This window comes from Podarcis erhardii (genome assembly GCF_964252035.2).
Source record: "Podarcis erhardii genome assembly, chromosome: 2".
NCBI lineage: Eukaryota > Metazoa > Chordata > Lepidosauria > Squamata > Lacertidae > Podarcis > Podarcis erhardii.
The window spans coordinates 106,264,753-106,276,853 of record NC_138498.1 but is presented as its reverse complement, the minus strand read 5'-3'; the positions used below and the strand labels follow the sequence as shown (position 1 = coordinate 106,276,853).

General features: G+C 44.8%; 1 protein-coding gene across 3 annotated transcripts in view; it reads right to left on the bottom strand.

Moving 5' to 3' along the window:
• Nucleotides 1–8,831, bottom strand: part of ARIH2 (ariadne RBR E3 ubiquitin protein ligase 2) — a 32,221-nt gene extending 23,390 nt beyond the window's left edge. The window contains exons 1-2 of one of the 3 annotated variants that reach the window (XM_081853419.1): nucleotides 8,741–8,831; nucleotides 2,736–3,082 (exon numbers count right to left, since the gene is read on the bottom strand). In XM_081853419.1, coding sequence (XP_081709545.1) covers nucleotides 2,736–2,984 — 249 coding nt within the window. In that variant the 5' untranslated portion in view covers nucleotides 2,985–3,082; nucleotides 8,741–8,831. The other 2 variants (XM_081853420.1, XM_081853421.1) reach the window with 2 other exon arrangements.
• Nucleotides 8,832–12,101: the final 3,270 nt, after the last annotated feature.

Genomic DNA, 12,101 nt, shown 5'->3' with positions numbered 1-12,101 from the left:
TCCAACGTGACAAATAAAGCAGCCAACCAAGGCAGGTCTCTGAAGGACCGATTTGGCAGCACAACACACTAGAAGCAGTCACAAAAGGATTAGCTCAGGATTATCAAAGCTGTTTAGGTGGCCATAATCACAGCACAGGTTTAAGCACTGCTAAGAATAATTGCTCAAGGTATCTAAGGTGACATAGCGGTAATTGCAAAGCATGACACGTTTGTAATTAGAAGGCTTCCGGGGTTCAATGGAGGCTGCTCATATAATGATATCCAGAAAATCATTTAACCAAAACGGGAAGTGAGCCTGGCTAAAAAGCACCAACTCCAATTAATAGAGGCTTTGCCTTCACCTCTTTTTGGCAGGCTGGAGAAAAGCAAGGCAGCACACTAAAACCATTCCCAGAGTTACAACTGCTTGATTTCTTCGCCGTGAATTGCCTCAAACTTGGCTTAGCCGAGAAATATATCCTCTTTCCTGCCGAAGGGAATGCAGCTTGACAATGCATTTGAAGAGCACAATGCCAATTAAGAATCTAGGTTATTTCCGCTGTCAAATCTAGATGGCAGTTCAAAAGTTGAGGAAGGAGACCCCTGGAAAAAACAGCTTCTAAAGAGCAAGTAAGATTCCACAATGAACCGAGGAACTTTAAGTGTGGAAGTGGGCCATGCATCTATTAGCACACTTTCAGAGAATTCAGAGCTCCACCGTCCTTTCCAGGAACATCAGGCACTTAATGTGCGCATACAGGACAAGACTGCTGTTCTCAATTATGTCTTGATGGCTCCCTCGGCCTATAGAGCAAGATGAGCGCTGCAACCCCAGAGTCGTCCGCGACCAGACCTAACGGTCAGGGGTCCCTTTACCTTTAAGCTTCACAGAATTTATTGTGTCCAGAGTTTCATTTGGTTCATAACTCTTAGCCTGGTGAATATTAGGTGAGGTTTCAAGTGTCTATAGTGCTGTTAAAAGATGCGCAACAGAAACCTATTCTGTGCATTACTTTGTGTTCAGAGTTGTTAGTGGCTTTAAGTTCACGGCAGTCCATTACGACGTGTCACGATTATGCCAGGTGGCTTGTGCCAAGTGTCAAATGCTGGCTTCTGCTCAGAAACTGAACTCGTCTCTGAGCATCTGCAAAAGGGCTTGAATTCTTCTAGATTAAGGCTACTGCCCAAGCATTATTAACCAAATACTTACAGATTATTGTTCTCTTCCCTTCAACACGCACAGAAATTGCCCCCCCCCCCCCCCGCCGAGGAGCAATTAGTCACTGGTACAGCAGCAGGCAACAGTGCCTACCTCTAACAATCCACTTGTCATAGTAATTATAGGATTTCAGGAGACCCAGTCTGCTCCTCCTGAAGTCTATGATTATTTCTCCTTAAGATGCACAACACATTATCAAATTGCTGAACTGGAACTTTTAATGTGTCTTTTCTCCATGTACTCACTTGGAATCTATTTTAGCTCCTCAGTTATTTGCATATCATCTTGGGCTTCCTCTTTTGCAATAACTTCTGGGGCCAAATGTGCACTACAGAAGTAAGACCCAATTATGATGCAACAAAGAATTACAAATAAAAGTGCTTTCCAGTTGCACTGAGAACTCTTAAGCAACCCAAAATGAAGCTCAGATCAAGAGCTACCATTTTGCTTAATGCAAGCTAGCACAGCAAAACACTTTGCCTTATTTATTCTAGATTTTATCCCGGGGGAGCAGCATGGGCATCACTGACACACAGATCCAGAACTGGCCTCCACAGTCACTTACAGACTCACTGTTAAAACCGTGTTTATGGAAGACAATCTCACTCGGCTACGAGTGCTCGCCAAAGAAGAAGAAGAAAACAGCCAGAAACTTCAGGCTCACAAGCTACACATCATCCTTCCATTTTCCTAATGCCCCTATAAATGATTTCTCATTCTGGTTTGGCCCCAGCTTCCCTATGCAAGATGGCGAATGTGGGAGCTTGGTTTGACAGATCTCTTAGGACAGGTGCAATTGACTTTCTTTCTCCTTTGGGATGCTTTGCAAAAGAAAAGGGTCTATGAAAGAGATAATTAAGTCAGCAGTTCACCAGAGTTTATTCCAACTGCAATACTACATTTTACAGCAGTCATTTTAGAAAGGACTGAAATGGCAGTGGCAAGTGAAGAGGAGATGGATTTGCAAAGATGTTACTACAGATAAGGAGATTAGCATTGAAAGACCATGGGAAGAAACGAGAGCCACAATATGAACAGTGACTAAAAGGGAGAGAAATCCTACCCCAAATCCCATTTGACCTTAAGCCTGGAACAGACACCACCGCAAAATTATACAGCACTGAGCACTAGAAACTTTTTAAAACAAGAAGTGCATAGGCAAACTCAGCCCTCCAGATGTTTGGGGACTACAACTCCCATCATCCTCAGCTAACAGGACCAGTGGTCAGGGATGATGGGAATTGTAGTCCCAAAACACCTGGAGGGCCGAGTTTGCCTATGCCTGTGTTAAGTACTAGGAAGTCAGTAAAGGAGAGTTCAGCCATATTTGGTGCCTACGAGTATTAAAGCACTTGTGCTCTGTGAAAAGGGGCACACACACAAAGCGAAACCGGAAACACAGCCACCCCAGATCCACAGCAGTTTTGGTCATTTTTCACTTACAGCTCTGATGGCAGACCAAGCGGTTCAAGTTTTCCTTGTCCGTTTTGCAGCCTTAAAGGTGCACCTTCATCGCATGCCACAGTGCTGCTCACCTTTAATGCAGAGGCCAAGCTGACCATGTGCTCATTCAGGGTACTCTCCGATTCCTTGTAAGTCAGGCAGGTAAACTGATATTCCTCAGGGTCAAAGGCATCTGCTCCCTGTTGCTCCACGTCATTTGCCACCCCCTCATAGTAATCCTCAATGTCCCCAGGCTCTTCATCCTCTTCCTCCTCGTCACAGTTTGGATCATAGTCCTCTTCGTTGCTGTCAGAGCCCTGGCTGTTCATGTCCACAGACATCTTAGTGCTCAGCCAAACTGCGGAGCAGGAGAGTAACGTCCGTTTTCTTTTTCAACAACTCTTATCGCTCTTTTGACTTCATTTGACTTCTCTGCCTCCTAAATTTGGGGCAGGGGAAGGGGGGGGAAAGAAAAATATATGAGTAAATTTAATGCCAACAAAATGCCTGCAAATAGCCAGACAAGAACAACAGAATTCATATGGGGGGGGGGGCAGGGTGGGAATTCAAGAAAGTTAAAATAGTAAGTAGCAGTGTTCATACGCAATGAAGGCAGACCACTTTTTTTTTGTAAGACACTGAATGATTATTATTCCTATGCCCAGGTCGCTTCAGGAGTCATGTTCAGATTCCTGCTCCATGCCTCACTCCCCCTATTCAGTCTACCTCACAGGGCTCCAGTTGCTGTAAATCTGAGTGGGAAAAGAACTGCAACAGACTTTGTACTCTGAAAAGTGCCACAGAAATATATCCATCTTCTGTTTTAATTGTGCTAATTTGTACAGTGGTACCTCGCAAGACGAAATTAATTCGTTCTGCGAGCTTTTTTGTCTTGCGAGTTTTTCATCTTACGAGGCATTCGTCTTACGAGGTACCACTGCATTTGTTTCAGTCTGTACCTTGTTTTCTAACAGAGAGAGAAAATCAGCTTACGAAAACTAAAAACTGTACACTACACCATACAGATGCAAATAGCCCAATTTAAAATAATCAAAACATAACAAATCTTAACAGCAGACATTCAAATTGCCCACCTAGAAGTGTTATGGGTTTCCAGTATTTCAGCTCTCATTAAATTATTTCACAAAGGACAAAAAGTCCTTCTAAAGGTCTTCTAAACCTAACTCCACTTCTGATCCATCTAAAGGAGTGGAGAGGGCTGCCCAGAGGCACAGTGGGGGCCATGCATCTGACGGTAGCAGCACCCTCAGCTGTCTCTCATCGAAAGATCTGCAAAAATGGGGCGAGAACACAAAGGAGAAAGCATTCCTTCAGGCCATGTACGCATAAATTTATGGATCAAAATTAACACTTTGAGTAAAGGTAAAGGTAAAGGGACCCCTGACCATTAGGCCCAGTCGTGAACGACTCTGGGGTTGCGGCACTCATCTCGCTTTATTGGCTGAGGGAGCCGGCGTACAGCTTTGGGTCATGTGGCCAGCATGACTAAGCCGCTTCTGGCGAACCAGAGCAGCGCACGGAAATGCCGTTTACCTTCCCGCCAGAGCGGTACCTATTTATCTACTTGCGCTTTGACGTGCTTTCGAACTGCTAGGTTGGTAGGAGCAGGGACCGAGCAACAGGAGCTCACCCTGTCGTGGGGATTCGAACCGCCAACCTTCTGATCGGCAAGTCCTAGGCTCTGTGGTTTAACCCACAGCGCCACCCGCGTCCCTTTACACTTTGAGTAGTGCTTCAAAAATAAGTGGTGCAGCTCACTGACGATCAGTGCAATATGGCACGTTTAGCCCAATCTCGTTAACAAACTAGCCACTGCATGCTGGAGCAACCGAAGTTCCTCAACAGCCTTCAAAGACAGCCCTGTGTCAAGTGCATTACAGTGAGTCAGACTGGCTCTTCCTAGGGGGCAGAGCTGGTGTAGCTGAATAAGGAGCTTCTGAAGACAGCTGCCAAGTGTGCATCAAGTAGAAACGCAGGCTCCAAGGAGCTCCTCCAAGTTGAAAACCTGTTGATGCCTACTTGAGAGGAGATAAGGCAACCTGTCAAAGATGGCTTGTACTTTAGGAGGAAGGCAACTCTACCCAGGACAGGTTGTCTACATGCTTCCAAGTCGACTGGTTACACCCCTCTCCCTATGGCCTGAACTTCATGCAGCATTGGGAAACTGGATCTGACCGGAGGGCTGGATCCAGGATTTATTTTTCATTTTTTAAATTTCACTTTTAACTTGTATACCACCTTTCTATATTGCTATACGCAAGGGTTCCAGTATCTCACAATTGTTCAAATAAAATTCATTTTACTTTCTTTGCATCTCCTCTCCATGGTGTTCTGTACACATATGACTGTTCTCTACCTCCTGCTTCCAAAAGTCACTTTTCTGCAAAGTACCACCCTTTTCGCACTGCCCACTACCAGTTTACCATCCCCAAACTTTCGCATATGCCATTTACTTGCCTCATCCGGATGATAACCTTTCTTGGCAAAAATTGCACCTCTGTATAACTAATGGTGCTAAATTCTATGCAGAAGCAGTGACAGTGCATAACTCAGGTTCCCATGACCTTTTAAAGTGTCACCATCCCCTTGCTTCACAGCTGAAAAGCAAGCTGGCTGAATTAATAGCTGAATGGTGAAATGGAGAGATATGCCTGCCTATTGCCCAAGGACTGAAAGATAAGCACACCAAAAGTTATCACATTAACACATCAAATATTCCAAGCTCAGAAGACAGGAAATTATTAGCAAAGCAACTAATGCAGACCCAGGCTTAGCCCCTAATATTATCTATTTAAAAGCACACTAATCCATAGGAGATATCAGAATAGCTAAAGGCAGAATTCTATCTACACCGATATTTACTTACTTACTTACTTACTTACTTACTTGCCTATTTACATTTGACTACAGCTAGCAACCATGACTAGAAGCATTCTCTAAAGAGCTCATCAGCAAAATGAGAAAATCACAGCTTTAGCAAGCTGCAACTTACATCTTCTGATCAACACAATAAATAAATCAGAATTAAATACTACACTTCTCTCAGACTGGTCTAGTGGAGTATACACTCAGCTCCAGTCTCTGAGTTGGTTTACATCCATAAAAAAAAAAAAGTTTCGATTTTTCTGTGCCTTCGCTTCCATTGGTGACAACCATCTTGGGGTTTTATTTTCTAACAAATCCTTATATCTTATCCAAACATTGAACAGTGCTTTTCTAACAATGTGGTTTTTAAACGCTTTATGTGCTTTTACCTTATCATACCACAAATATGCATGCCAACCGAATACATTGTTGAAACCTTCTAAGTCTAGCACATCAGTGTTTTCAAGAAGCTGCCATTCTCTCAGCCAGCAAAAAGCAGCTGATTCATAGGAAAGTTTAAGGTGTGACCACTGGCACATGGGTTGTTTAGGACCCAGAAGAGGGCAGAAGAGGCTTATGTGCACTCCCCTGATGCACACAGGGGCCAGGAACACAACCCCCACACAAACCAGGAGTTGCCTGTACTAGCATTCTCCAACCTAATGTAATGCTAAACATCTGGAGGGCACCAGGTTGGAGAAGGATGCCCAATACATTCTGTACACCTGTTTGTTTTCATTACTGTCAACAGTAGCCACTAGGAACTGACTAACTCTGTACTAGATTCAGTTGTCTTAGGCAAACTGTAGTGTGACATGAATTGGACCAAGGAATTCTATTATCCACATGGGTAACAATAGTTCAATATCTGTTCCCAAACCTAGGTATGCCAAATTGGGACATTAAGACTATAGTATTGCAGTTATTTTACTACAACAAATTGACTCGCATAGTGAAACAACTATAGAGAAACTTCATTTTTTGAAAGGTGACTGATCCTTTGAATGTTTGGACACAGCTCTGACATGCAAGATCAGCTCAATGTATCATGAAGAATGTATGAAAGTTGTGTTGAGCACTTATCTACTGTATGAAATACCCAGTTTTAAAAGCAGATTATATAATGCATTCAGAACTACCCATGAATGCTATATATATTCAGAAGTAATTTGCTACAATTACGAGCCTTAGCCCAAAACTACGTTAAGTAATACACACACAAGGGTAAATTTCAACCAGAAGCAAATAATTACATGACTCTTGAGCAGAAACAGCAAACCTGTGACTCTCCAAATGTTGTTGGACTTCAGCTCCCATCATTTCCAGCCAGCATGGCCAATGGCCAGGGATTATGGGAATGGCAGACCATTAACACCTGGAAACCCACAGATTCTCCCTGCCGCCCCCCCCCCCCCCGCTCTGTAATATAACTCCTCACTAAATCAAGAGTATTACTTTCAGAACAGGGGCCACCTAACATAACGAAAGCAAAGCAGCCTGCTCGGTAGCAACCTATCCCTTAGCTACCCAAGTCCCAGCAAATTATGCAAATGTGGCTGGGACCACAGACTTAGAGAAGGTGACAAAGATGTCTGTATGGCAGTTAACTAAGCTCAAGAAGAGAAGCTCCCACATTCAAACCTGCCTAGGCAAAAGCTTCCACTTAGAAGTGCCTTCTGTGCCACATTGAAAATGCTACCTATACACACAAAATGCAAAAGTTAAATACATTTCCGCACAGACCCCCATCCGCTGCTAAATACTCTGTGGTGATACCCTTCCCCATCTTATGGATAGTTAAATGTAGACTGTATATCTTCTGCAATACACACATTTTGCTTCCTTCCAAAAGATATTACAGTGGTACTTCGGGTTACATACGTTTCAGGTTACATACGCTTCAGGTTACAGACTCCGCTAACCCAGAAATATTACCTTGGGTTAAGAACTTTGCTTCAGGATGAGAACAGAAATCATGCGGCGGCGGCGCGGCAGCAGCGGGAGTCCCCATTAGCTAAAGTGGTGCTTCAGGTTAAGAACACTTTCAGGTTAAGAATGGATCTCCGGAACGAATTAAGTACTTAACCCAAGGTACCACTGTACATTTCCGCACAGACCCCCATCTGCTGCTAAATACTCTGTGGTGATACCCTTCCCCATCTTATGAACAGTTAAGTGTAGACTGTATGTCTTTTGAAATACAGACATTTTGCTTCCTTCCAAGAGATATTATTTGCACAACCTGTACGCGGACTCACACGCAGGTGGCACTACTTAAGCTTCAGCCTGGTGCCATCCCAGATGTTTTGGACACACGTGGGGGACGAGGTAGGTTGAGGGAGGCCAACTTAAAACGTTTAGCACCCACTTGCAGAAATACCTAACGCTAGAGCAGATACTCTGATACTGAGGCAGGTGCGGGGGGGTGGGGTGTAAATCATTTCGCATGCGAGTGCGAAGGTGGGAAGGAACACGGTGCGTGGACAAAGAGGCAGCTCCGGCACCCATAACCTACAACGGACCTCTCCCACCCCCCCTCCCCATTTTCCCTTTCTCTAGGGAGGCTCAGGAAGCGCCCGAGCGCATAGCCAACATTCTTTGGATAATAATAATAATAATAATAATTTTTATTTATACCCCGCCCCCCCCCTAGCCAAGGCCGGGCTCAGGGCGGCTAACAAGCAATAATAAAACCAAGTTGAATGAATACAACGTAAAAACAAGATTAAAATACAACATTGAAATATGATGAAGCTGGCAGGGCCAAGTGGGCTGGTCCCAAAAGCGGGGGTGGGAGAAGGTTTCGCCCACAACATTGCCCCCCACCCACCCGCCTGCCTGCCTGTGGCAGTGGGGAGAGCGCCGGGACCCCCTCGCAGGTTCCCACCCCTTGTGGGTCTAACGGGAAAGGACCCCTCCCCAAAAACCCCGCACCCCAAGCCCTGAAACTCACCCTCAGCCCCCCCCGCCCAAAGGAAGGCGGAACCTCCCTCCCCTTCCATGTAAACAAGGCCCGGCTCACCCCCCCCCCCGCTCCTCCTCCTCCTCTGCGCTCACCCAGAGTGAGGGGAGGGCGGCGTAGAGGCCGCGGACTCGGGGGAAAGCAGCTCCCGCAGCGGCAGCGAGCGAGGCGGGGGGGGGCCGCCGGAAGAGAGCCGGGGAGGGAGAGGGAAATGGGGAGGAGAAGCAGAAGCAGAAGAAGGAAAATCACCTCCCCGCGGGCTTCTCCATTGGTAGCCGGGCCACTGTGGCCTGCGCACCGGAAGCCCCGGCCTCCGGCCTGGCGTCACTTCCGCCGCCGGGGAAGAAGGGGGCGGGGGCGGAGCCGAGCGTCCGTGACGTAGGAGCGCCCCTCAGGGGATTTAAAAAAACTAAAGGCGGGAACGAGCCATTGTGCGAAGTCAGGAGCGGGGGGGGGGGGTTGTCCGCGGGCTGAACCATTAGAGTGGGTGGCTGAGGGGGAGGGCGCTTTCTCCACTCTCGCCCAGTTTGTCCTCGTTTAGATAAATTGGTCTCATCCTCCACGAATTGCGAGCATGGGAGAGTCACCAGTTCTGCAATTCCCACCGCTGCCATTTTCCCTTTTAGTGATTTGTAAGCTGCTCTGGGGAGACTCTTGGCTGAAGAACAGGATTTTAATAATAATAATAATAATAATAATAATAATAATATCCTAAATCCCTGAAATTTATGCATCTTTATTTGACTGGCGTGGGAGGGGAATGGGGATGGCCAGCTCAATGACTAGGGATCAATGACTAGGGTGGCGGCAGAGAGGCTGCTGTGACTCTGCAGCGCTAAGCCAATGCAAATTACAGTGGTACCTCGGCTTACATACGCTTCAGGTTACATACGCTTCAGGTTACAGACTCCGCTAACCCAAAAAAGGTTACAGACTTCCGCTAACCCAGAAATAGCACCTCGGGTTAAGAACTTTGCTTCAGGATGAGAACAGAAATCGTGCTCCGGCGGCGCAGCAGCAGGAGGCCCCATTAGCTAAAGTGGTGCTTCAGGTTAAGAACAGTTTCAGGTTAAGAACAGACCTCCAGAATGAATTACATTCTTAACCCAAGGTACCACTGTACTTGTGAGGCATCTAATCATAAGCCTGCATTTTTTATCAAAGCTTATATGTTTGATCAAGGCTTGTATTTTAAAATGAGCTTAAAGATTTTCAAATGTTTCATACCAGGCAGAAGACTAAAAAACCTTGGCAAGATGTTTTTCCTCCTAGACAAGGGGCCCCCCTGATTTATAGCAGAAAACAATTCTCAAAGTCGTAAAAAGGGAATTACAGGCTGAGAGCCAAGGTTACACTGACCCTACAAATTAAGGGTTGGTAAATAGTAAAATGAGCCATATCTTCTTCCTAAGGTTAAAAAGGCCAAGAGCAAATGGAAAAAGGCAACTGGCTTGGCTGGAGAAGAAGAGGCTTCTTTCTATTTTTATTTTGAGGCTGGAAACTGTTCCTTCCTTTTTTACTTTGAGAAGATTTCTTTTCCTTTTAAAAGGTTATTTATGTATTAAATATATTGGCTTAAATGTAATTATGCAAATGATTTAAGAAATGCTAGATTCTTATTTCATATAGTTGTAAGAGTTGTAACTATCCTGAAATTAAGTCAGCCACCAGCCCAGCCCCCCTGCCAAGCAGGAAACATCATTAGATATATGGTTGTCAGGCCTTTTGTTTAGAGACCTCCAAATGAAGGAGATCTTTCAATGTTGATGTGAACTCAAGATCCTTGACATATGTTTAAGATAAAAATTTAAGATTAACCATCTGTTTTGGAAGGCAATAGGGCAAGGAGGGCAAGAGGTGAGCTGGTAATTAAGATTCCTTGTTGAGACACATGTAAGATATATTACTACTTATTTGTCATTTATAGATATAAGAATATATAGCTCTTTGTGTCCCATAAAAGGGCGAAAGGAAATAGGTGTATCTTTTGTGATTGGTTCTAGCAAACAGCCAATAGGAATTTCAACCAGGCTGATTGGACAGAGGCAGCCACAGGAGGAGCAAGGGGGCTGGATTAAGGAAATATAAGTGCTGGCCAGAATGGCAGGAGGCCAGGCCAGAGCTTGGTAACCATATACCACTGTGCCTCTCATTTATTTGTCTGACAAATAAATTACTATTTTAATTTCTCTATTGCTGCGTTGAATATTTCATTCCAGCTAAGCGTTAACCACAAGCAGGGTGCTACACTTGGACAAGTATTAGGTCCTACTGGTAGCCCAACACTTCTCCTTCAGCCACCCATGATTTGACTATTTGTCCTTTTCTTTTCTTTTTCTTTTAAATTGATTTTAACATCACCAGTCAACAGTATAACAAAACAAATAAAATACATGAAAGAAAACATTTCTATACATAAAATATTCCTTCCACCTATAATGACTTCCGCTCTCCCCATCCTGGGTTCCAAGTTTTCTTTATCAACTGCATATTATTTATTATCTACCTTATGTTTATCCACAATATCCATAATTTATATAACTTTGCAGGAGTCATTCCAAACCTGCCAAAGATTTCATATGATTACAATGTTCTTTTAGATATAATCTGTATTTATTCCATTCTTTTGAACCTTTGAGCGGATTGATTCCTGATTCTCCCTGTCATTTTTTGCCAATTCTACATCATCCAATAATTTCGCCTGCCATTCCAATTTCGTTGGTATATTCACTAATAGCCAAAGGGTGGAAAGGCGAGAATATGCCATTTGCCCTTTTCAAGCATTCTGCAGAACAGTTCAGCTCTCCAGCCTTCTCCCCTGTTTGCGAAAAGAAAGGGAATCCTTCTCCCTGACGGCATATATTGACCGCTGCTCTCCTGAGGCCACTTGTGTTTGGGGAAAACCAGGATCTAGCAGTTACTGAGGGTAACTAGCTGGCAAGAAAGTACAGCCCAGGCAACCTTCTGTTCATTAACTTATTCCAACAATTAGCAGTAAAACATAGGGCCAGATTCAACTAACTGGTCCCACTAGAGGAAGTCTGTGCAAGGACTTTGGCTAGCGCCATGGGGCTTCCACTTCCTTCTGCTCTGCCCCACAACCATTTGGTGGGGGAGTCTAGAGACACCTGTAATAAACAAAATCTGCCCTTATTCCCTTATGGGGGAGACAAGAGCCCTTATAGAGTCCTTTGTAGGTTCTCCATCGGTCGGAGAAAATAACAGAGGCCAACCAGAGAAGCAAAGCAGCTAGTAAGCCTGATCTTTATTGAACTGTTGCGACAGGGAGCTCCCCTCACATGCAGGAAAGGAGGAGGACCCAGAACAAAGGTGTGCCTGCCCTTATACAGACATTTTCAATTCCCTGCCCTGGAGCTCAAGACCACCCCCCACAAACATCATATCTACATCACAGAAAAGGCGGTCTACAACAGAAATTTGAACGTTGTTGTTTTTCCTGTCTGCCAGGTTATCTGATAATGCCTTATTTGATTGCCTTTCCTGGTAGTCTGGCGATGGTGATTACCTAATTCCTGAGACAATGGGAAGGTTCCCTCACCCCCTCCCTCCTTGCAGAGAAAACATTTAGTCAGTTTGGGAGTCAAAATGG